Below are 27,441 nucleotides of genomic sequence, written 5' to 3'. Positions count from 1 at the left end.
TTGTCTCGCTCGTTAAGACTTTGAACCCTTATTGCTTATTTTAGTCTTAAATAGCCGTATTCTTGTTTTTTTTTTTTTTTTTTTTTTTTTGTTCTTTATTTCGCCTTATACAATTTCTTGTATTAGGAATTTGTTCGTTTTCGCATACCCCTTGGGGTCAGAGCGCAGGGTCAGCCATTGTACAGCGCCCCTGGAGCAATTACAGGTTAAGGGTCTTGCTCAAGGGCCCAGCAGAGTGGGATCTCTTTTGGCAGTGACGGGGATTCAAACCGGCAACCTTCTGGATACCAGCACAGATCCTTAGCCTCGGAACCTCCACTCTGCCCCATTTGAATCGCTCCGTTTTAGCAAATGACAAAAGAAACCAGCAGTTCTCCATTTAGCTTGTTTCCATTTACACCTGTGTGGATTTATCATGCACTGTACGGTTTAATTAAACACTTGGAAGGAAAGTGAAGAGAAAAAAAGTGAAGGACTGAGATTTACTCATCCATTTTAGCCTTCAAATTTAGATGATATCCTTACAAAGGAAGATGACTTGACATAAGAGTTAAAGCACTTAAAAAGCCATGAAATTAAATTATTGGCAACAATTGTTTTCTAATTAAGTAATTGGGTTGGTACAAAAACCTGCAACCACTGTGACCCTCCAGGAATGACTTTACCCACCCCTGCTGTAGAACATGTGTAGAGAGACCTGAAGACGGCAGTTTACAGATGCTTCCCATCCAATCCAACAGAGCTTGAGTGGATCTGTCGAGAACAATTGGAATAACTACCCAAAACATGGTTTATAAAGCTTATATACACTAGTGATGGATTAGTACTAAAATTTTGACTTCGATATTGATACCAGCTTTCAGATTTCAGTACCAAAGTGGTTCTGAAGTAGATCTATAATAATAAAAGGCAAAGCCCTCACTGACTGACTGACTGACTCACTGACTCACTCATCACTAATTCTCCAACTTCCCGTGTAGGTGGAAGGCTGAAATTTGGCAGGCTCATTCCTTACAGCTTACTTACAAAAGTTAGGCAGGTTTCATTTCGAAATTCAAAGCGTAATGGTCATAACTGGAACGTATTTTTTGTCCATACACTGTAATGGAGGAGGCGGAGTCACGTATCGCGTCATCACGCCTCCTACGTAATCACGTGAACTAAAAACAAGGAAGAGATTTACAGCACGAGTCACACGCGGGAACGAAGGTAAATGACGTTAATTTTTGACTGTCTTTTAATACTGTGTAAGCATACATATTAACACATGTGCAATTAAACGTGTGCATTTACGGGGTGATTTCTCAGGCTTAAAAGCTCACCTTTTATCAAATGCGGGAACAAAGGTAACTGACGTTGTTCACTGTCTTTTAATACTGTGTAACCATACATATTAACACATGTGCAATTAAACGTGTGCATTTACGGGGTGATTTCTCAGGCTTAAAAGCTCGCCTTTTACTAAAAAGGTAAATGCAAAACTATTTTCAATCGGTTTATTGAAACGCTCCCGTTAAGGATTGCAATAACATATTCGCGAGATAAAAGAACGAAGTAGGGGGAAATGGAGGAAGAGCCGCGAACAGCTAAGAGCAAAAAATTAATTAAACAATTGAGAACGGAGCGAGTTAAGCATACAAGCATGTTCATAAGGGAAACAAAGCACGGTGTAAAACGTAAGTTTCAATTAAGTTTATAGAAACGCTCCCGCTGCGGATTGCAATAACATATTCGCGAGATAAAACTTTAATGAGAAGACACGAGGTATAAACGAACCACACGCCGTGGCACAACGTTAGGGGCAACAGTTTCAACCATTCTATGATCTGCTTCTCGCAACTGAAAGACGGCACATGGCGGATGTTTGCCGACTTGCTGACCGCAACGTTAGGGGCTTCAACTATGGCGCTGACGCCACATCTCAGTGCCAACACTTTGCAGACTGTACTTAAAAGACACGCCCTACTCACTGGACAGTTAAAAACACCAATCAAACTAACGATGACATCAAGTATTACCCAATCCAAAGTAGGAAAGGAGGCATCTTCATAAAATGCGTGTGGGATGATTTGCATGAGACGCTGCTTTAAAAAAAAAATGATAAAAAAAATACGGGATAAATCCCGTCCAGTATTGATTCAAAACGGGACGCGCAATTTCATTCTCAAACGCGGCACGATTCCGTATTTTAAAGGACGGGTGGCAACCCTACAGTGCCAGGTAACCACCCATACAATCAGATTGTGATTCAGACTAGGAATGCAATGAATGTAATTACCCCGATCTACATACAAGGCGAAAGTCTTGCAACATTCAAAGATGATGGTTTGGGATAAGTACACCATACAACATAAAAGAGCTTATGAAGCCTTGAACCGAAAAAAGCAAGATCTCAGAGATCGGAAAAAAAAAAAATAGGAGGTAATGTCGTTTTACTCGCTGTAGATTTTAGTCAAACATTACCAGTTATTCCACGAGGGAGACCAGCAGATGAACTCAACGCGTGTTTAAAATCCATGCTTCTCCCACGGTCGGTTATATGTCGCGTGTTCTCGGGTAGGTGCACCAAAAAATTTATACATTTAAGCATGTAATGGGCAAACAAAAAATGAGGTATACCCGAAGGCACTGCAGTAGTACTTCATGTAACTTTACTTCTTAAATGTTAATGTTTTACTGTTTAATAATTTATACGCTTCTTATATGTTGTTCAAATTCTTTTATCAAAATACCACTGACAGCGCAATGCACGATAACATGGAGTGAATACACCATATGCATCTGCCCACGGCCGCCCTGCTGTGCGCAGATAGGAGTTGATTCTACTATAAAATAAAATAAAGATTAAAACAGTAAAACAATCATCACCCATAAAGCGTGTGTGTGTGTATATATGTGTATATATATATGTTATGTGGATGTGTATATGTGTATATATATATATATATATATATATATATATGTGTGTAGATATGTATATATATGTGTATATGTATATGTATATATATGTTTATATGTGTGTGTGTGTATTTTATATATATAAAACACAGCAACACTCATAACAATGACAACACAATTACATTGACAATCATGTTACGTTATTTTTAAAATGTTTCCTTTTTTTTTCATAACCTCTTTAACACACTACTTCTCCGCTGCGAAGCGCGGGTATTTTGCTAGTAGTGGATAACTCTAAACACCCCCCCAACCGAACTGACTTGCTTCAGCCGCCCTAGTATGCCACACCATCATGGGTGGTGGTCCCGGTGAAATCTCAATCGCATTGAAGCCTGTGGTTTCATTTCGGGAAGTCTGTAGAATGGATTGAGAGGAAAGCTAATGTTAACTTCCTGAAATGCTGGTACTGTGCCATTTTAAATTTTGGGTTTTTTGGTTCTTTTCCTCTACCAGTATACCAAACAACTCAAGACACTTACCAAATACTAGAAGCTGGAGTTGTTTTCAAGGACCTTCTACAAAGTACTGAATTAAGGGTCTAAATATTTCTATGAATGAAAGATTTCAGTTTTTGATTTTTAATATATTTGCAAACTTTTCTGAAGACATGTGGGTTATTGAGCATAGACTGCTGGTCAAAAATAGCTAATCTATCCTTTGAAAATTATCCAGGTATCTACAACACAAAGTGTGTGGTGATTTGAAGGGGTTTGAATTCTTTCTGAATTTGCTATTCCTAAAGAGGACAATTTTTTAAATATATTTACATGGAACTACAGAAAGCTGTGTTTGTACATTGTATTTGTTTTTCCCTCCTCTAGGAATGTAACCCCTCATACCAAATTGGATTTTAAAGTATGGAGTCATCACGCTATAAAAGCAGATGCTTTACTGGGAAAGGCCACTTTAGACTTAACACAGGCTTTGGAATTGCACAATAGCAAATGTAAGTTTTGTTAAGTTTATATTAATGTTTTTATATTTAATTTCATTTTTAATCATTCATAAGCAGTGCAGTAGTTGAATGTACCAATACCATGATTGCTTTGTTTTCTCTTTGTTTGTATTTTTTTAATTACAGTTAACAAAATGTTTAATCTATTCACATTTTTTTGGATTACATTTGTATACGTGTTGCTGTAATGTTTTTGAAGTTATCTTTGATAATAGATAATGGGAATATCTGAAATTTTATATTTGAAAGTTACATTTTTTTTAGTATTAAGTCTTTTTTTCACAGTAAAAATTTACTTATTTAGCATAGGCATGTAAGTCATTGTACGCTGAGGTTGTCAAAAATAAGCTGTTTTTTTCAGCTCTGTCTTTAGACTTCATCCATGTAGACTTGAAAAGAGATGGATGACATGCAAGAGTGTTTTTCTTTTTTTTTTTTTTAAATGAATACTCGATAAACTGTTGTGATGAGAGGTGTAATTCGTTTTAATGCTGTCTGCAACTGTATCTACTTCCTGCCCGTAGCCCATGTTTCCTGAGAGCCTGTTACAATTGAGCAGCTGAAGTCAGATGTTTGAACAGACGGTTAAAGGTGGAAAAAAATAATTTAAACCAGCCATTATCTTGGCACCTGTTCTTGTGTGCTCTAGACTATGATAAGATGTCCATGGTGAAGCATGATTTTAAATTAATGGGTCCTGGGGCATGCAGGCTCCAGTCGGGTGTGGGTGTATGTATGCTGGCACTTGTTCTGAACTTGATTGGGGTGCTTGACTGATCACGAATTCACATTCAAATCCAAGCAGATCAGTCATTCACAGCTTGGAACAGCGAGTGCAAAGTATCAGGTGTCTGATCCAGTATGAGGAAGAAGAGGCAGAGCGCTCGCAATCTCAGTGGAAAAGTAAGCGTTCGGTACTCCAGGGTTGGATCATCTATGCTGAATTTATAGAGGAAGTGGCTACGATGGTGGTGGTGCCCTCTTAAGGCACTAGGGGAGTGTAAAGGAAGATGGAGGGACAGTCAGCTCAGTGCGTCATGGCAGACACAGACAGAGGCAGCCGTGACTAGAGCCAGAGGTTGTGACTATGGCTGCTAGTGTCTCCGCCGGCTGCAAGACCTGAGTAGGGTGAGTCACGGAGTCTGAGAGTGGCAGATACACTGGGTTCAGGAAGGATAAGAGAAAGAACCTAATGACTACATCGTTTTATTCTGTTTTTATCATTTGGATTATGTATTAGATTTGGATTTGGATTATGTATTAGATATTAGGATTATGAATCTCATGGACATCACTGATTTTATGGATTGTTTATTTATTTATTGAAGATCTGTTTATTTTACAGCACACTTTTTGAACATTTTTCTCTGCTTTTAATAAAAGCACTGATCAGTTTGCATCAGCCCCTTTGCTGAATGTGTGTGTCTGGGTTCAGAAAGCTCCTGGTAACAACCAGGGAGCATGGAGGTAACCCGGACCGTCACACAGATGGGATGGGAGAGGTATGACCTGCAAATTGATACCAGAGAGGATTGGACTGGCGGGTGTATAAAAGGTTGTGAGAGTTCATACCATGGAATGTTTAGTTAATAAATATTTTTTACAATCTGTTACAAGTATGTGTGTGTATATGTATGTACTGTGTGTGTGTGTGTGTGTGTATATATACCAGGTGTCTTCAATAGTGAACCTTTTCACAATATTCTAATTTTCCGAGATACTGAATTTGGGACTTTCATTAGTTGTCAGTTATAATTATCAACATTAAAAGAAATAAACATTTGAAATACATCAGTCTGTGTGTAATGAATGAATGTAATATACAAGTTTCACTTTTTGAATGGAATTACTGAAATAAATCAACTTTGTCATGATATTCTAATTTTATGACCAGCACCTGTATGTATAATCACCTTGCCAAAAAAAGCAACCCAGTCGCCATGGCACAGCGTCAGAGACTTCTGTCCAGGCACTGACATCTGAGGTTCAGTCCTCGTAAGGGGATGCAGAAGTGCCTAACCTGATGAGCCCCAAGAAGGGTGAAACACGTGTCGTGTACTCTTTCTATTATTTGACAGATACTGTATCATATCTCTCTATTATAAAAGAAAATCTTGAGACGAGACTATTGCCAAGAGATTTTTTCATGTCCCGCCCTCCTCTCAACCATTTCCGGTTAACGGTCCACGCCCGCAGTCCTCTCACCTCTCATTTGTGTGAATGTTTTTGTCAGACACAGTTTCTGCGCTCTCAGCTCTTATAAGTTTTTACGTTTTCCTCACTTTAAGGTCCCAATAAAAGAAGACATATTATGTCTAAATCTTATTGAAGAATTTCATCCCAAAGGGTTATCAACAGAAGAAATGAGTACACAGGCAATCCTCGCACAGAGAAATGATGAAGTCAAATGAATTAACGCGAAAATTGTCGATCGGTTACACATCAGATTGGTTAAATGCGTATCAATAGACTCTGCTGAAAGAGTTGGTGGTGATGTTGTAGAAGATCGTACTTACAATATCCCGAAGAATATCTACAACCGTTAACACCATCCAGTCTTCCACCGGCCAAATTACTGTTGAAAAAAGGATGTATTGTAATGTTATTGCATAATTTATGTCTGAGTGATGGGCTACGCAATAGGACAAGATTGGTTGTATTAAAAATTGGTCGAACAATTCTAAAGTAAAATTTTAACAGGTGACAAGAAAGGTAATGTAGTACATCTTCAGGGGATAACATTAGACACCAAAGGAGATCTTGATATGCCATTCGTATTAAAAGATTTAGTTTCCCGTTAGAATAGCTTTTGCTATGACAATTAACAAATCACAAGGACAAACATTCGAAAAAATCGGTTTATTTATTAGAGAGAATGAAACGATATTCACTTACGGGCAGTTATATGTTGTGTTATCGGTATGTAACTCCAAACACAGAATCAAAATTCAATGCAATATTAATGAAAAGTTGATTCCAAATATTGTTTTACTGAAGTTTTACAGTAAAAGTGTTAAGTTTAAAAAGTATTTGCGTGGTTCATTTCAAAGCCAAACAGAACAAAAACGTTTAACACAATGAATACTTCTAATGCAACACGAAACATAATTTTTTTTCAATCTATTATGTTTTACTCGCTGTAATGTAAAACAGATCTATTATGTATATGTAACAATTCCCAAGAAAATAACAATCTGTTTAAATTGTACATCTGCTTCCCCATACGTGAGCGATGTAGCACGTAGCGCATGCCTGGGAGGTTAGTGAGCGAAGTGAGCAGTGGCAGAGCCCCCTAGTGTGTGTGTATGTATGTATATGTGTGTGTGTATATATGTATATACATGTATGTATGCAGGACCGCTGCTGGCCAAATGGGTGCCCTAAGCAAAAATTTACTTTTGTGCCCCCTCCCCCAAATATTAGTTAGGCAGCCGTAACAGAGGTGAGGGCGCACGCGTCATCACGTGTGCTTAGCCTACTCTGCGTTCACCGTAAAATGCAATATATACGTTTATATTTTTGTTTATTTGTATTTGTATATTATTAATATTAATTTATTATTATAATATATAAAAACGATTTTTTTGAGCAGCTGGGATGGTGCCCCCCTGGGAGTTGGTGCCCTACACAGACTGCGTACTCTGCGTATAGGGAGCGGCGGTACTGTATGTATGTATATGTGTGAAAGAGAGAGAATTTGCAAACTCCAGGCCGTCTTTCATGTGTTGACTGTCCAGTCTTCCATTGAGCCCAAATTAGTGAAGTGTTGCAGTGGTGGTTGTCCTTTTGGAAGTTTCTTGCATCTTCATTCTGTACTGAAGTCTGCGTCTCCCATGGCTTTTCGTTATCAGCTCTCTTAATGGCAGCCCTCTTAACTGGGTGTGATACATCATTTACTTCAAATGCATATTTTTCAGTTCATATTTTTCAACTTCTACACTATCATCATAACCCTGAACAACAGAAAGCACACACACAGCACCTTTGACAACATATCGTTCACATTTACCATCATCCATTGATGCCCTTGAATGCCAAACCTTATCTGATGTTACAGAAAGGTTTTCCCTTGCATTATGTTATATTTATTTTAAAACGTGTAATGTGCTCAGTGCACACACAACACACATTCATATGTGTAATAGGATTTTTTAGGTGCCTTTGCTGCTGTATGTGGTTCATCATAAACAGAAGCTTGCTGTCTGTCGGATCAGGTTACCGAGAGCACCTCTGGTCTTTGCAGTTTGAAATCACCGCTCCTACTTTGAGCTCCACCTTCATGAGGCATTGGATTGGTTTAGGAATGTGACAGTCAGCCGTCTTAATTGTTTTTCCGCTAAATTTTAAGCACAGTTTAGTCAAGGTTGACTCCAGACATATATATCTGGTTTCAGTGAGACAGGGTGAAATGTGCTTGTGGATACTTTTGCCCTCTTATTGGGAACATTTATGAGAATTTTCAGCACTTTGTTAATTTAAGGTACATACTTGGAAGTTCTTTGACTTTGAAGGCTGTGCAGCATCTTCAAATGTCTGTCGATCCCCTCTTTGAATATCTGTCTGAATATTGTGTTTGAATGCTACCATTTTATTCAAGTTCATGTCAGACCTCTAATGATTATTGCTTCAGTATCTTAAAGAAATGCTTTACTTAGGTTTCCTCCTTGTTTTTTCTTGTTTATATTTTTGTAGTTTAGCCTGAAATAATCTGAAAGATTTAAGATAGATAGATAGATACTTTATTAATCCCAATGGGAAATTCACACATTTATATATGACATTTTTATTTTATTAATATACTAGTCATTTAGCCCGTTACAATAACGGGCGCTAGAACAGTAGTGCATAAACATTAGTAGGAACAGTCTGTATTAAATGGCAAGGGACTTTGACCTCATTCTTTTTGTTGGTCGTATTTTTCTTTCTTTCAGCCTTTCTTTTGTTGATGTCTACTTGCTGAGCTGACCGTTCTTTGTGGGCTGCCGCCGTGTATTGTGTGTCTTTAATTTTCTGTGACAGTAATACTGTCTTGTACGGCTCTATTCAATAAGGGCGCGCACAAAAAGGCGAGCTTCAAAAGGGCGACCTTAATTGAGCACGGCGGATAAAGGCGTTCGTAGATAATTTAGTTCAAATGGCTCTGGAATATGTGAAGAGCAACAAAAGTGCAGATCTTTATTTACGCGCGCCTTTATTCATTGCGCCCAATTGAGGTCGCCCTTTTGAGGCTTGCTTTTTTGAGCGTGCCCTTATTGAAGGATACCGTCTTGTATGTCCGCTGGCTTGTACGTCTGTAATATACCTTTAATTTTCTCTGGCGGTAATACAGGCGTGCGCGTTGGTAATATGCCTTTAATCTCCTCTGACAGTAATACTGGCTTGTATGTGGCTGTAATATGCGTCACTGTATTGTGTACCTTTAATTTCCTGTCGCAGTAATACTGGTTTGTATTTCCGTAAAACGCCTCTAACTTTCTCTGATAGTAATATCACGCATCGCACCGTGCCCCGCGCATGCGCACTTCATCAGAAGACACCCACACATGGACACCTGGACGCACATAGGGATTTTATATATATATAGATGACATTTCTGGAACCCCCACAAACTTTACAAAATGTTTATCTCATTTTCTTTTTCTTAATTTTTTTTTAGTGGAAAATGTAAAAGAAGTGCTTAAGCTTACATTAGATGGCAAGAATGGGGTCATGCAAACAGGGGAGCTGACCATTATTCTTGATGGCTTGACTGTTGACCAGGAATCATTCCCTAACTGCACTACATCAGCAACCAGTAAGTGTGGGATTTTTTTTTTTGGCTTTCTGGTTATCTGATTTTGTTTAAGTAATTGTGAAAGTAAATTTCTTCTGTTTTCCAGAAGTTCAGCAGAATGGCGATGCTGTTCATGAAAATGAAGGTGAACCTTCTTCAAGGGCTAACACAAGGTGATCCATCTCTTTTTACAGAATTTAGGTTATTTAGTAGGCAGTTTTCCCTTGAGCATACACAATTATATCCATGCTTTTTACCCTTTGAAAATGTTTGACTATGTAAATTTTACATCCATTGTTTTTATTCAAAACCAATTTTGTTTTCAGTTGATATTAATAATTTTATTGGTTTAAATGCTAATTTACAAATTTTTAGTCATTAGAACGATTCACTTTAACTACAGACGTGAGTTTATTACCTGTATTTTGTTGATTAATATTCTGCTAGTTTTAAAACAGAAAGGAAGGAAAGAACTTGCAAACAAAGGGCATATTCCTTTAAGTCGGACATCTACTGCATGATTTATAGTTGATGAGCATGTGAAATTTAACAACAGTAGTCGCTGAATCTCTTTGCCTTGGGATTGTCAGATTACACACCTAAGAATCACAGGAGATGACAAATTACATGACTCTATGACAAATGTTTGGCACAGTTTTAAATTTCCAAAATATGTCAAGCTCAGTGCATTCTGACAACCAATTAACATGCTGCCTGAGAGTGCTGGTGCCTATATGGATGATTCTCAGGTACATTGGGGGAAATAAGTAATGGATCCCCTGCTGAATATTTAAGTTTGCTCACTTACAAAGAAATGAACAGTCTCTAATTTTATGGTAGTTTCATTTTAATGGAGAGAGACCGAATATCAACCAAAAATCCAGAAAAAACACATGATAGATAGATAGATAGATAGATAGATAGATAGATAGATAGATAGATAGATAGATAGATAGATAGATACTTTATTAATCCCAAAGGGAAATTCACATACTCCAGCAGCAGCATACTGATACAAAAAAACAATATTGAATTAAAGATTGATAACAATGCAGGTAAAAACACACAATAACTGTATAATGTTAACGTTTACCCCCCCAGGTGGAACTGAAGAGTCGCATAGTTTGGGGGAGGAACGATCTTCTCAGTCTGTCAGTGGAGCAGGACGGTGACAGCAGTCTGTCGCTGAAGCTGCTCCTCTGTCTGGAGATGACATTGTTTAGTGGATGCAGTGGATTCTCAATAATTGATAGGAGCCTTTTGAGCGCCCGTCGCTCTGCCATGGATGTCAGACTGTCCAGCTCCATGCCAACAATAGAGCCTGCCTTCCTCACCAGTTTGTCAAAGCGTGAGGCGTCCTTCTTCTTAATGCTGCCTCCCCAGCACACCACCGCGTAGAAGAGGGCACTCGCCACAACCGTCTGATAGAACATCTGCAGCATCTTATTGCAGATGTTGAAGGATGCCAGCCTTCTAAGGAAGTATAACCGGCTCTGTCCTTTCTTGCACAGAGCATCAGTATTGGCAGTCCAGTCTAATTTATCATCCAGTTGCACTCCCAGGTGTTTATAGGTCTGCACCATCTGCACACAGTCACCTCTGATGATCACGGGGTCCATGGGGGGTCTGGGCCTCCTAAAATCCACCACCAGCTCCTTGGTTTTGCTGGTGTTCAGGTGTAGGTGGTTTGAGTCGCACTATTTAACAAAGTCCTTGATTAGGTCCCTATACTCCTCCTCCTGTCCATTCCTGATACAGCCCACGATAGCAGTGTCGTTTTATATCAAAGTTATAAATTGATTGGCATGTCATTGAGAGAAATAAGGATTTGATACCATACTACCCAGCCAGAATTCTGGCTCCCACAGATTATGGGCACACAGATTACAATCAATCAATCAATCAATGACAGATACTCCTGATCTCAATTTATGTGTGTAAAGCACACCTGTCCACAGAATCAGTTTCTTCCATTCCAACCTCTCCACCACCATGGGTAAAAGACCAAAGTGCTGTCAAAGGACGCCAGGGACAACAAGAGTGTAGTCCTGCACAAGGCTGGAATGGGCGACAGGACCATCAGCAAGAAGCTTGGTGAGAAGTTGACAACTGTTGGTGCGATTATTGGGAAATGGAAGAAATATAAAATGACCATCAATCGCCTTCGGTCTGAAGCTTCATGCAAGATGTTGCCTCATGGGGGTGAGGATGATCATGAGAAAGGTGAGGGATCAGCCCAAAACTACATGGGAGGAGCTTGTTAATGATCTGAAGGCAGTTGGGACCACCACAGTCACTAAGAACACCATTAGTAACACACATGTACAGGCCTATCTTAAGTTTGCCGGTGAACATCTGGGCCTGTACATGTGCCGCCTTGTGCAAGAGGACCTTGCGGGCGCTGCAAGATTTCAATCCATTACGGCTTAGTGTGTTACCAATGGTAATCTCGGCCTTTTCCTTTTTCCATCCTGTCATGATATAACAAACACAAGACCTTAGACGGGTGAGCCTCTCTTCTGTTTCCACCTTTCAAAACATTTGTTTTTTTTTTATTTATTGCATATGCATTGTACTTAACAAGTGAGCTCTTATTGGTTATCAGCTCTCACTTGCACCATTGCCTACTCCAATGGATTAATAAGGTCACATGAGTTTCTGGGGATTTGAAGCTGCACCATTGGTGGTCACAGGAGTGCCCCATACTCGCTAAAATTATGTAAATGAAGGCTACAACTGAAAATCATTAGAAACATTCTGTAATGTGATGGGTCTCTAGTAAATACAGTGCATAAGTTTGGGGTATGAATTTGGGAAATCATGTTTCTCAGATTTCACATTTGTCCACTAATTCCAGAACCTGCTAACAACTAGAACTGTGGCTGACCATTTGTTTGAGTATTTTTCCAATAAAGTCGGAAACCCTGAAGGAGACGTTACTTGGTCTTTAATTGCTTAATGTTTGAGGGGCAGTTATTGGCTTTGTTAACCTCCTAAGTAAATAGGGAATTACTGTTGTGCTAATTAATCTGTTTGCTTCACTGGCTGTTATTTGAAACAATTCCAAATGTCTGTTTTTTCCAAGTTCTTTGATAATTGCCTTTGCGCAGCACTTGGTTATGAATCAAAGATTCCAGGTTGCATTAAACATTGCCATTTAAAAATAGGTTGACAGCTCTGGCATGCACAAGGGCATCCTTTAACACTAGAATTACCAGAGCCTACGAAAAAACTCGTAAATCCGTCCCACCTTAAATCGCGTCTTAAATCCGTTTGCACCTCTCCGCCAGAGTCCTTTGTCATCTAAATGTGCTGATAAAGCTACTAGCAGCCAGCTATTCCATCCCCCCACCGACTTAGAATGAACTTCTCTCCTAGCTCAAGCCTTGCCTTGATTTGATTACCTGGGATTGAAGTGGAGTTTTACAGTGGAAATAATTCTAGCGTTATTTGGAATACACGCATTTCATGTGTGTTCCATTTCTATAGTTGGCTGTGCAAACACATTTTTAAAACAGAAACGTTTTTCATATTCTAATAGTAAATGACAAAATGTAGGCATAAACTATATAACGTATGAAGCCTGAAGTCCATATATCAAAGAAACACTTTCACAAAAGGTACAAATAAAAGAACACGTGCGCCTTCATGAAAAAAAAAAAAAAAAAAAAAGCCGCGTTAGCATGCCACATTGACTTTCTTACTACAACCGCCGTGGTGGCATAATGGTATCAGCCCCTGACTGGGAATCAGAGGGTGGCGAGTTCGATTCCGCACGGCTCCACTTCGAAAAATTAACTGCTCTTACTCTTACAATTTTAGAATAACAATATAAATTTGATTTCAGTCTGTAACAGCCGGTGTAACTTATGATACTGGTAAAGGTTAGCTTTTTTTTTTTTTTTTTTTTTTAATTCACTTTTCATTCTCGCAGTCACATTCAGAATCAATCCATACAACCCCATCTGACACAGCTGGTTTCACATAAATAAAAGTGCACTTTTATTCAAGACTATAACCGAAGAATAAAGAAAGCAAGTTACAGTTGGTGGTTGATACAACAGCTTGCGTGGTGCAATGTTAAGAACTGCTGATTTCCGATCCGTGCTATATAAAATCATCACATTCAAATATTAACAGTTCCCACACACCCAAGGTCCGCCATTCCTACATTTACAACATGTGTACTTGTTGCAGTGTACACACCTCTCTGTGCTATGGTTCCTATTACAGTGAATGAGCACCTGACACTGTACTTTCTTCCCTGGGGGAAGCTGAGGTCTTAGAACGGAAGTTTGTTGACGCTGTATCATCTTTTCTTTTTCCATCGCCTTTTCCTGTAAGAAGCGACGACGAAGTTCCTCTGCAAGGTGAGCCATGAACACTCTTCTTTTCTCAGCGGACCCCGTGCATGCCTTATACAGTACGTGTGCGTTCATCGCTGCTAGGTCAAGGATGTTGTAGAACACAGCAACCGGCCACCTGCGTGTTCCTGTGCGCACTGAACAAGCACGCGCCTTCTGGTCCATGATGTCAACGCCACGCTGGGGAAAAAAGAAAGACAAATATATGTGACATTTTGAAGAAATCATTTTATCACCAGAAGAGCACCAGAATACTTCGTCACACTAATATGTTTTTCATTAGCATACCTTCATGTGGTTGTAGTCTGTGACCGTGTTTGTTTGTTTTTTTTTTTATCTTGCCCAATCTCCACATCATGGTGCATTGTGCTGAGAATGCAGACAGACTTCATCTTTTTGGGCACATACACTGTCAGCATGGCACTGGGAGATATAAACACCAGCGTGGAGAATTGTTCGTGTACTGAACTGACTTTAGCTGCAGGTGGAAGTTCCCGTCGCACTTTATTCACGGTGCCAAGCAGAGCTGTATTGCGGTGCAGCAGTCTATTAGCCAGTGAAAGTGACGTGAAGAAGTTGTCTGTTGTTACGGTTCTGCCTTTGTCCAGAAATGGCTCCATAAGCTTTATGACCACAGACTCGGAAAGTCTTTCTCCCGTGGGACGACTGGGATCTTTTCCTAAATAAGGAGTGGCATTGCACATGTACTTTGTCTCCAAATCTGCCGCAATCCAAAAAGGCAGAACCGTAACAACAGACAACTTCTTCACGTCACTTTCGCTGGCTAATAGACTGCTGCACCGCAATACAGCTCTGCTTGGCACCATGAATAAAGTGCGACGGGAACTTCCACCTGCAGCTAAAGTCAGTTCAGTACACGAACAATTCTCCACGCTGGTGTTTACATCTCCCAGTGCCATGCTGACAGTGTATGTGCCCAAAAAGATGAAGTCTGTCTGCATTCTCAGCACAATGCACCATGATGTGGAGATTGGGCAAGATAAAAAAAAAAAAAACAAACACGGTCACAGACTACAACCACATGAAGGTATGCTAATGAAAAAAATATTAGTGTGACGAAGTATTCTGGTGCTCTTCTGGTGATAAAATGATTTCTTCAAAATGTCACATATATTTGTCTTTCTTTTTTCCCCAGCGTGGCGTTGACATCATGGACCAGAAGGCGCGTGCTTGTTCAGTGCGCACAGGAACACGCAGGTGGCCGGTTGCTGTGTTCTACAACATCCTTGACCTAGCAGCGATGAACGCACACGTATTGTATAAGGCATGCACGGGGTCCGCTGAGAAAAGAAGAGTGTTCATGGCTCACCTTGCAGAGGAACTTCGTCGTCGCTTCTTACAGGAAAAGGCGATGGAAAAAGAAAAGATGATACAGCGTCAACAAACTTCCGTTCTAAGACCTCAGCTTCCCCCAGGGAAGAAAGTACAGTGTCAGGTGCTCATTCACTGTAATAGGAACCATAGCACAGAGAGGTGTGTACACTGCAACAAGTACACATGTTGTAAATGTAGGAATGGCGGACCTTGGGTGTGTGGGAACTGTTAATATTTGAATGTGATGATTTTATATAGCACGGATCGGAAATCAGCAGTTCTTCACATTGCACCACGCAAGCTGTTGTATCAACCACCAACTGTAACTTGCTTTCTTTATTCTTCGGTTATAGTCTTGAATAAAAGTGCACTTTTATTTATGTGAAACCAGCTGTGTCAGATGGGGTTGTATGGATTGATTCTGAATGTGACTGCGAGAATGAAAAGTGAATTAAAAAAAAAAAAAAGCTAACCTTTACCAGTATCATAAGTTACACCGCCTGTTACAGACTGAAATCAAATTTATATTGTTATTCTAAAATTGTAAGAATAAGAGCAGTTAATTTCTCGAAGTAGAGCCGTGCGGAATCGAACTCGCCACCCTCTGAGTCTCAGTCAGGGGCTGATACCATTATGCCACCGCGGCGGTTGTAGTAAGAAAGTCAATGTGGCATGCTAACGCGGCTTTTTTTTTTTTTTTTTTTTTTTTTGAATGAAGGCGCACGTGTTCTTTTATTTGTACCTTTTGTGAAAGTGTTTCTTTGATATATGGACTTCAGGCTTCATATGTTATATAGTTTATGCCTACATTTTGTCATTTACTATTAGAATATGAAAAACGTTTCTGTTTTAAAAAATGTGTTTGCACAGCCAACTATAGAAATGGAACACACATGAAATGCGTGTATTCCAAATAACGCTAGAATTATTTCCACTGTAAAACTCCACTTCAATCCCAGGTAATCAAATCAAGGCAAGGCTTGAGCTAGGAGAGAAGTTCATTCTAAGTCGGTGGGGGGATGGAATAGCTGGCTGCTAGTAGCTTTATCAGCACATTTAGATGACAAAGGATTCTGGCGGAGAGGTGCAAACGGATTTAAGACGCGATTTAAGGTGGGACGGATTTACGAGTTTTTTCGTAGGCTCTGGTAATTCTAGTGTTAATAGTATAGTGTTGCACATGTTTTATATGTCCTGAACAGAAGGTACCTTTGTCCCAATAATATTCTGTGCCAGCTTAGCTATCCACAGCAGTGCTTTGTGATTCTGAACTGAACAAGTGTCGTTAAAGGACGCTGTGCAGCCATTGACTGTATACTTAGCTGTGCATCATTAGAGGTTGGTGAGTATTGTTAGAGATGTACAGTCGTCCCTCGCCATATCGCGGTTCACCTATTGCTTCACTGTATCGCGGGTTTTTTAAATATACAGTGGTGTGAAAAACTATTTGCCCCCTTCCTGATTTCTTATTCTTTTGCATGTTTGTCACACAAAATGTTTCTGATCATCAAACACATTTAACCATTAGTCAAATATAACACAAGTAAACACAAAATGCAGTTTGTAAATGGTGGTTTTTATTATTTAGGGAGAAAAAAAAATCCAAACCTACATGGCCCTGTGTGAAAAAGTAATTGCCCCCTGAACCTAATAACTGGTTGGGCCACCCTTAGCAGCAATAACTGCAATCAAGCGTTTGCGATAACTTGCAATGAGTCTTTTACAGCGCTCTGGAGGAATTTTGGCCCACTCATCTTTGCAAAATTGTTGTAATTCAGCTTTATTTGAGGGTTTTCTAGCATGAACCGCCTTTTTAAGGTCATGCCATAGCATCTCAATTGGATTCAGGTCAGGACTTTGACTAGGCCACTCCAAAGTCTTCATTTTGTTTTTCTTCAGCCATTCAGAGGTGGATTTGCTGGTGTGTTTTGGGTAATTGTCCTGTTGCAGCACCCAAGATCGCTTCAGCTTGAGTTGACGAACAGATGGCCGGACATTCTCCTTCAGGATTTTTTGGTAGACAGTAGAATTCATGGTTCCATCTATCACAGCAAGCCTTCCAGGTCCTGAAGCAGCAAAACAACCCCAGACCATCACACTACCACCACCATATTTTACTGTTGGTATGATGTTCTTTTTCTGAAATGCTGTGTTCCTTTTACGCCAGATGTAACGGGACATTTGCCTTCCAAAAAGTTCAACTTTTGACTCATCAGTCCACAAGGTATTTTCCCAAAAGTCTTGGCAATCATTGAGATGTTTCTTAGCAAAATTGAGACGAGCCCTAATGTTCTTTTTGCTTAACAGTGGTTTGCGTCTTGGAAATCTGCCATGCAGGCCGTTTTTGCCCAGTCTCTTTCTTATGGTGGAGTCGTGAACACTGACCTTAATTGAGGCAAGTGAGGCCTGCAGTTCTTTAGACGTTGTCCTGGGGTCTTTTGTGACCTCTCGGATGAGTCGTCTCTGCGCTCTTGGGGTAATTTTGGTCGGCCGGCCACTCCTGGGAAGGTTCACCACTGTTCCATGTTTTTGCCATTTGTGGATAATGGCTCTCACTGTGGTTCGCTGGAGTCCCAAAGCTTTAGAAATGGCTTTATAACCTTTACCAGACTGATAGATCTCAATTACTTCTGTTCTCATTTGTTCCTGAATTTCTTTGGATCTTGGCATGATGTCTAGCTTTTGAGGTGCTTTTGGTCTACTTCTCTGTGTCAGGCAGCTCCTATTTAAGTGATTTCTTGATTGAAACCGGTGTGGCAGTAATCAGGCCTGGGGGTGGCTACGGAAATTGAACTCAGGTGTGATACACCACAGTTAGGTTATTTTTTAACAGGGGGGCAATTACTTTTTCACACAGGGCCATGTAGGTTTGGATTTTTTTTCTCCCTAAACAATAAAAACCACCATTTACAAACTGCATTTTGTGTTTACTTGTGTTATATTTGACTAATGGTTAAATGTGTTTGATGATCAGAAACATTTTGTGTGACAAACATGCAAAAGAATAAGAAATCAGGAAGGGGGCAAATAGTTTTTCACACCACTGTATATATATATATATATATATATATATACTCACTATTGGCTGATGGATGGGAGGCAACCAACCAGAGCACTGTGTTCTGTATCCTGGGCGCTGATTGGCTCAGTGACCATAGCAGTCAGTTTGCTCTCTCGCGCTGTGACTATGCGTTCAGCATCTCGCCTTGTCCACTTCACATCGACGTCTGACCGCTGCACGTAGTGTTGCTCTGCGGTGTTGTGCTTTTGTGAAATTTTCGTAAAAGATTACGTAGGTTTAAGAGTGTAGAAAGTGTTTAAGAGCATAGGAAGTGTTTATAAGAGTGTGGGAAAGGTTTATAAAGCCTTAAAATATATATAAATAATAAAATAAATATAAGGTCGCTACTTCGTGATTTTCATTTATCGCGGGGGGGGCTCTGGAACGTAACCCCCACGATAGGTGAGGGATGATTGTACCATCTTTATTCTAACCTCTGAGGTAAAATTTTAAATGTTGAACCTTCTTGACAGTAGTTGTAATGTGTGGTGCACATCTCTCTGTAAAGTGTCGCATCATTGTTAGTAGTCAGCCTTACAGTATTGTTGTCATTAGCAAATCTAATGAGGGGGCTCTGTTTGCACTCTTTCAAAGTATCAGTACAGCAGTGGGAGCTCAGCATGCTACGTGTGGGGTGTCTAAGATGAGAAGCAGCAGGAAGTCATTCTGGCAGTCTGTACACTGAACCACTTATCTTACTTTAGTCTATGCTTGTATTCTGGAAACAGAATAACTGAGAGGAAGGTCTGACTCGACTGTAAAAAGTGTTATTTGGTACTTAAGGCGCAATAAAAAATACAATTTAGGAGCAAATGCTAGAGTCTTCATCTTGAGATCATAAGGCTCTTCAAGTGGCTCTTATGTATGTTTCTCATGATTTAATGCTTAACTCTTTTAGGGCGGATGTCGACTTTTGTCGACAGGAGGGGTTGAAGGTGAATGTCAACAAAAGTCGACATCCAGGGATAAAGGGCGACAATCAGCTGTTAATGGCGACAAATCTCACTGTCACGTCACCGGCATTCCCTCTGTGCTTGGAGGAATGCTAGACTCGTTGACCCGGCAAATAAACATTGCGTGTGCGTGAGTTGCGAAATGTAAACAAAGGCAAAATGGCACCGACATGTGAAAAGGCAGCGAAGCAAGTGCAGAAAAGAAAACACTTGGCAGACGTTGTTTTGCGCATTACCGCGGAGTCGGACTCTTGATTTTTCAGAATCGGACTTTATTGGCAGTGATCAGGAGATCGAGCAAGAGAGTTAGAAGCAGGCATCAGCTGATCAGACACCAGCCGATGCCGCGCGAGCGGATCTGCTGCCAGTTGAGTGCCTTCGTGCAGCCGATGCATCTACGGCAAGGTTCGCATGGGATAAATACACATACATTGATCCGTTGAGAGCCGATATGGCTACCGGAGTTTACAAGACGGCATGGCTTGCTTTTGGATACAACAGATCACCAGCTGCTGTACTTCAGGCTGCTCTCTCCTAATGCTGCTTTTCAGCTACTGTCAGACGAGACAAACAGGTAGGCAGAGATTTTTTTTGAATCGCGTGCTGCGTTTGCATCGCATTCTCGTTATTCAAAGTGGAAACCCACAACAAAAGACGAGATGAAGCGCGCTGTGGCATTACAAATAGAGATGGGACAGAACTGGTGATATAACTTCAGGGAGCATTGGTCCAAACGTGTTTTGTCCCCTGGTGGCTTAGGTACGTGCTGCTGCAAAGTTTTATTCACTTCTGTAATAAACAGAAGCAAATCCCATGGGGTGAGCCAGGCTATAATGCCATACATAAAGTTCATAAAGTTTCAGAAGATGAAAAGAGGTGACAATACGGTTTTCATGCAGGCAGAAAACTTGGTGGCAGTGGCATGGCACGATGGCAAATGGGTGACTTGTCTCTCTACAGTACACACTAACAATATATGTTAGAAAATGCAGCAACAGACAATTGAAAAATAGGCACCAAAGCAACACGTATTGTAAGGAGTGCAATGTGGCAATGACTGAAATTGGCTGCTTTGAGCGAGATCAGACTTTGCTGTGTAAAATGTATGTGATATGTATGTGAAATCATAGAGAATTCAGGCTCATACAACATGACAGACAGTAACATTTGTCAAAAGTAAATATTTTTTGTTGATTTGATATGTTAAACAATTGTTTTGTGTTCTTTTTTAAAAAATGTTAGTTTTTGGAAAAATATTCAGCCCTGGGAGAAAAGAAACAAAAAAAAAATTAGCCCTAAAAGAGTTAATGTATTGTTGTGTGCTCCAATCTGTTGCTGGTATTGTACCACTGTGCCTAGTCTGCGGAAGATATGCTAATAAGAATGTCATTGTGCTGTATACACATAACAATAGACTGAAACTTGAAACATCCACTTTATAATCGTGAAACGTAGAAATTTCTAGCCCATAGTTGAAGACACAAAATAAAGTAAGTAATACATTAAAAATTGCTTACTTTTAGGTTAGGAGTATCACATGGGAAGTAAGTATGTTGGGCTTGTATTTAGTGGGTCATATCAATAACAGAAACCTTACTGAATAATAGAGTTAAGGAAGAGTACAACAGATGATTCCACATTTTTTTTTTTTTTTGGAAGGACCGAACATTTAAACTGATTCCAAGACTGCAAAGTACAAGTAATGAGGAGACATTGAAGGAGTTTTGCCTTTTCAGCTTAAGCAAACAGAGAACAAGAGCTGACATGATTGAAGATTTCAGATTTCTGAAAGAAATTAGTACAGTGGATTGAGGCTGTTAATTTAAAATGAGTTCAGCAAGAACACGGGGACATAGTTGGTAACTTTTCACCTAGACATTGCGTCTCTTCACACAGGTAACAATAACTATATCACAACGACATCACCCCCTCCCTTAGGGTGGAGGAACACGAGGTGAGACGTTCGTTCCAGGCTGTCAATCCTAGGAAGGCAGCAGGTCCCTATGGTGTCCCTGGACGTGTGTTGTGGAGCTGTGCAGAGCAGCTGGCTAGGGACTTTACAAAGATGTTTAACCTGTCACTGTCCCAGGCCTCAGTTCCTTCCATGTCTGAAATCCTCCATCTTACTCCCTTTACCAAAAAAATCACCCATAACCTGCCTGAATGACTATCAGCCAGTAGCGCTCACCCCGGTGTTGATGAAGTGTTTTGAGAGACTGGTCTGGAGTCGTATTATTTCCTTCATCCCTCCCACCTTTGATGCACACCAATTTACTTACAGGGCTAACAGGTGTACGGAGGACGCTGTTGCTGCTGCTCTCCATGCAACCCTGTCCCATCTGGAGCACCAGGGGAGCTACGCACGTCTCCTGTTTATTGATTTTAGCTCTGCTTTTAACACCATCCTCCCTCACAGATTGGTGTGCAAGCTGCTAGCCCTGGGATTCCCATATTCCACCTGTATATGGATTAAAGACTTCCTGACAGACCGCACACAAAGGGTTAGGTTGGGCCCTCACATCTCCTCGGCCATCAGCATCAGCACCGGCTGTCCTCAGAGGTGTGTGCTGAGCCCCCTGCTCTTCACGCTGTACACACATGACTGCACCCCCGCCCACCACAGCAACACCATCGTCAAATTTGCAGACAACACCACTGTGGTGGAGCTCATCTCTGGGGAGGATGAGTCTGCCTACAGGAACGTAGTGGAGCGGCTGACAGTGTGGTGCACTGACAACAACCTGCTCCTGAACACAAGTAAGACCAAGGAACTCGTTGTGGACTTCAGGAAAAATAAAGCAGACATTAAACCACTTTACATTGGAGGGGACTGTGTGGAGAGGGTGTCAGACATCTGCTTCCTGGGAGTCCACATCTTGGAAGACCTGTCCTGGGGTGTGAACACGGCTGAGCTGGCGAAGAAGACTCAGCAGAAACTTTATTTCCTGAGAGTCGTCAGGAAAAATAACATCCCCCCAAAACTGCTGGTGTCCTTCTATTGCTGCTCTATCGAGAGTACCCTGTGCTACTTCCTCTGTGTGGGGCTTTCCAGCTGCACAACAGCACAGAGAAAAACACTTCAGCGGATCGTAAAGACTGTCTAGCAGATCATCGGCTGCTCTTTACCTTCTCTGGATGAACTGCACAGCTCTCGCTGCCTCAGGAAAGCAGAAAACATCTTAAAAGACTCCTCACACCCTGCTCATGAACTCAGGCAAAAGATAGAGGAGCATCAAAACAAAGACTAATAGACTGAATAACAGTTTCTACCCTGTTACTATTAGGACACTGAATTGCCACCTAATCACCTCCAATGCAGCAGTGCAATAAATGACATCTTGTGCAATACAGGTGCTGGTCATAAAATTAGAATATCATGACAAAGTTGATCTATTTCAGTAATTCCATTCAAAAAGTGAAACTTGTAGATTAGATTCATTCATTACACACAGACTGATGTATTTCAGATGTTTATTTCTTTTAATGTTAATGATTATAACTGACAACTAATGAAAGTCCCAAATTCAGTATCTCTGAAAATTAGAATATCAATTAAGACCAATGCAAAAAAAGGATTTTTAGAAATGTTGGCCAACTGAAAGGTATGAACATGAAAAGTATGAGCATGTACAGCACTCAATATTTAGTTGGGGCTCCTTTGCCCTGGATTACTGCAGCAATGCGGCGTGGCATGGAGTCGCTCAGTCTGTGGCACTGCTCAGGTGTTATGAGAGCCCATGTTGCTCTGATAGTGGCCTTCAGCTCTTCTGAATTGTTGGGTCTGGCGTATTGCATCTTCCTCTTCACAATACCCCATAGATTTTCTATGGGGTTAAGGTCAGGCGAGTTTGCTGGCCAATCAAGAACAGGGATACCATGGTCCTTAAACCAGGTACTGGTAACTTTGGCACTGTGTGCAGGTGCCAGGTCCTGTTGGAAAATGAAATCTGCATCTCCATAAAGTTTGTCAGCAGCAGGAAGCATGAAGTGCTCTAAAACTTCCTGGTAGACGGCTGCGTTGACCTTGGACCTCAGAAAACACAATGGACCAACACCCCAAACCATCACTGACTGTGGAAACTTTATACTGGACCTCACGCAACGTGGATTCTGTGCCTCTCCTCTCTTCCACCAGACTCTGGGACCTTGATTTCCAAAGGAAATGCAAAATTTACTTTCATCAGAAAGCAGCAGTCCAGTCCTTTTTGTCTTTAGCCCAGGCGAGACGCTTCTGACTCTGTCTCTTGTTCAAGAGTGGCTTGACACAAGGAATGCGACAGCTGAAACCCATGTCTTGCATACGTCTGTGTGTGGTGGTTCTTGAAGCACTGACTCCAGCTGCAGTTCACTCTTTGTGAATCTCCCCCACATTTTTGAATGGGTTTTGTTTCACAATCCTCTCCAGGGTGCGGTTATTCCTATTGCTTGTCCACTTTTTTCTACCACATCTTGTCCTTCCCTTCACCTCTCTATTAATGTGCTTGGACACAGAGCTCTGTGAACAGCCAGCCTCTTTAGCAATGACCTTTTGTGTCTTGCCCTCCTTGTGCAAGGTGTCAATGGTCGTGTTTTGGACAACTGTCAAGTCAGTAGTCTTCCCCATGATTGTGTAGCCTACAGAACTAGACTGAGAGACCATTTAAAGGCTTTTGAGTTAATTAGCTGATTAGAGTGTGGCACCAGGTGTCTTCAATATTGAACCTTTTCACAATACAGTAATCCCTCCTCCATCGTGGGGGTTGCGTTCCAGAGCCACCCGCGAAATAAGAAAATCTGCGAAGTAGAAACCATATGTTTATATGGTTATTTTTATATTGTCATGCTTGGGTCACAGATTTGCGCAGAAACACAGGATGTTGTAGAGAGACAGGAACGTTATTCAAACACTGCAAACAAACATTTGTCTGTTTTTCAAAAGTTTAAACTGTGCTCCATGACAAGACAGAGATGACAGTTCCGTCTCACAATTAAAAGAATGCAAACATATCTTCCTCTTCAAAGGAGTGTGCGTCAGGAGCAGATCATGTCACAGAGATAGAGAAAAGCAAACAAATCAATCGGGCTGTTTGGCTTTTAAGTATGCGAAGCACTGCGGCACAAAGCTATTGAAGGCGGCAGCTCACACCCCCTCCGTCAGGAGCAGGGAGAGAGAGAGAGAGAGAGAGAGAGACAGAGTTTGTTTTTCAATCAAAAATCAATACGTGCCCTTCGAGCTTTTAAGTATGCGAAGCACCGTGCAGCATGTCACTTCAGGAAGCAGCTGCATAGAAGGTAGCAACGTGAAGATAATCTTTCAGCATTTTTAGACGAGCGTCCGTATCGTCTAGGTGTGCGAACAGCCCCCCTGCTCAATCCCCCTACGTCAGGATCAGAGAAAGTCAGCGCAAGAGAGACAGAGAAAAGTAAGTTGGGTAGCTTCTCAGCCATCTGCCAATAGCGTCCCTTGTATGAAATCAACTGGGCAAACCAACTGAGGAAGCATGTACCAGAAATTAAAAGACCCATTGTCCGCAGAAATCCGCGAACCAGCAAAAAATCCGCGATATATATTTAAATATGCTTACATATAAAATCCGCGATGGAGTGAAGCCGCGAAAGGCGAAGCACGATATAGCGAGGGATTACTGTATTCTAATTTTCCGAGATACTGAATTTGGGACTTAGTTGTCAGTTTTAATCATCAAAATTAAAAAAAATAAACATTTGAAATACATCAGTCTGTGTGTAATGAATGAATCTAATATACAAGTTTCACTTTTTGAATGGAATTACTGAAATAAATCAACTTTGTCATGATGTTCTAAATTTATGACCAGCACCTGTAGTGTTCATGTGCAATTAAGGTCTTAGGTTGAATGTTTGTGTTCTATCTTATTTCTTCTTATCCTTTTTTAATTATATTTATTTATGTTTTGACACCGCAGGGACTGCACCTAATTTCGTTGTATTTGTTACAATGACAATAAGGATATTCCGATTCTGATACTTGGAATAAGTTACCAAGTAGTGTGATAGACAGTAGGACTCTAGGGACCTTCAAAACTCAACTTGATGTCATTTTAGAGAAATTAGGCTGATTAGATTGAAGAGCTTTGTTGGGCTAAATGGCCTGTTCTCGTCAAAACTTTGGTAATGTTCTAAAAAGAAACCCATTATCTGCAGCTGATATAGAAAATCCACAGAGGAACTACTAGACTAAATCAAGGACTGGAAATAGTCAGATGTTCCATTCTCTGAATTTACTTGATGTTAATTTACTGCTTTTTTTTTCGGTAAAAATCTTGCTTTTTTACATTCTTGTATACGAAGTCAAGATTTTGATGAATCTTGACGTTTTAGACCTTCCCGAGTCCGATTTATTTACTTGTAGGGAAAGTATTCTAATCGTCCAAAAATTCAGTTTCGAGATTTTGATGAATCTCTATGTTTTAGACCTCCCTCCGTGTGTGTGTCTGTCTCTTTCTCTGTGTGTGTATATGTATAAATACGATAACTTGAGTACGCTTTCAGTTAAGTCAGCCAAATTTTGCATACAGGTATTGGGTACAAAACATAGATTTCTATCAACTTTTCAGCTATTTCTGCTAACCGGAAGTGGTACTTTATTTTTTTTTATGTAGCTACAGAGTCCAATTTATTCAACTTTACTTTTTTATAATGTTCAATATATTATTAATTTGATTTGATTTGTTGTGGATGGTTCTTTAATTTACATAAAATAAAAATATAATCATTATCTTGCAGTTTACTCCTCAAATATCCATCTCCATATCTGAGTATACGAGAAAGTCGAGGGGAGACCACTCCCTATTTTTGTATACAAAATTGTTTCTCTCAGAACACGATTAAAAGTGTGTGCAGTGCTTGAGCATGAATGAACAGTGTTGTGGGGTAACCAAACAAGCTTGGTCTGAGGCAGGTAGTGATTACTTCCAATTTAAGGTGTAGACCAGTGACACTGCAGGACTAGCAACAGCTAGAGTCAACCTGTCCCATGGCAGCAGGGAAGCAAAAAAGCAGTACAGCAAGAAAATATCTGGACACTTTAGCAACACCAGAGACGCACAGTCTCTCTGGCGTGGCATCCAAACCCTCACAACAGACCTGTGAAGGTGACATCACACTGCTTAATTGCCTAAATGACTTCTTTGGCCGGTTCGCGACACAAAAGAGCTCATCAGCACAGAAAACCATCCCCCCCCCGCCGGGGCAGAGCAGGCCATATGTCTGGCCCCAGCCAGCGTGAAGAGAACCCTCTCTAGGATCAACCCATGGAAGGTAGTCGGACCAGACAACATACCTGGTCATGCATTGAAGGATTGTGCTGAGGAGCTCAAGGATGTCCTTCCAGACATCTTCAACATCTCCCTGGACCAAGCTGTTGTTCCCACATGTTTTAAAGTCACAACTGTAATTTCTGTTCCTAAGAAGCCCCTCCCATTTAGCTACAATGACTATCGGCCCGTAGCAGTTACTTCCACCATCATGAAATGCTTTGAGTGGCTGGTTATGCAGAGCATTAAGTCCATTCTCCACCCAATGACCCGTTTCAGTTTACATACAGGTCAAACAGGTCCATAGAGGATGTCATTTCTGCTGCTCTCCATCCAGCCCTCACTAACCTGGACTCAAAGAACTCCTATGTGCGAATGTTGTTCTTAGATTTTAGTTCAGCATTCAACACAATAATTCCCCAGCAGCTAATACAAAAACTCAGCCATTTGGGACTCAAGACCTCTCTCTGTAACTGGGTGCTGGACTTTCTTACAGGGAGGCCACAAAATATGTGGGCCGGCAATATCACCTCTAAGACCATCGTGTTAAGCACAGGGGCCCCACAAGGGTGTGCTCAGCCTGTTGCTCTTTACCCTGCTGACCCACGACTGTGTACCAATCTACAGTTGCAATCACATTGTCAAGTTTGCAGACAATACAACCGTGGTCAGCCTCATCACCAACAATGACGAAGCCAACTACAGGAACGAGGTGAGCCAACTTGGTCCAGTGATGTAAAGACAACAATCTCTTCCTGAACGTGGGAA

General features: G+C 40.8%; 1 protein-coding gene across 1 annotated transcript in view; it reads left to right on the top strand.

Annotated features, from left to right (window-relative positions):
* LOC114653195 (NEDD4-like E3 ubiquitin-protein ligase WWP1) overlaps positions 1-27,441 on the top strand; it is a 283,227-nt gene that overhangs the window by 124,251 nt on the left and 131,535 nt on the right. The window contains exons 4-6 of the mRNA XM_028803376.2: positions 3,780-3,904; positions 9,570-9,707; positions 9,793-9,859. Coding sequence (XP_028659209.1) covers positions 3,780-3,904; positions 9,570-9,707; positions 9,793-9,859 — 330 coding nt within the window. The remainder of the gene's footprint in view (positions 1-3,779; positions 3,905-9,569; positions 9,708-9,792; positions 9,860-27,441) is intronic.

The sequence above is a fragment of the Erpetoichthys calabaricus genome, chromosome 6, assembly GCF_900747795.2.
Source record: "Erpetoichthys calabaricus chromosome 6, fErpCal1.3, whole genome shotgun sequence".
Lineage (NCBI taxonomy): Eukaryota > Metazoa > Chordata > Cladistia > Polypteriformes > Polypteridae > Erpetoichthys > Erpetoichthys calabaricus.
Note: the sequence above shows the minus strand (reverse complement) of the source record. Positions and strands in the feature narration are given on the sequence as shown.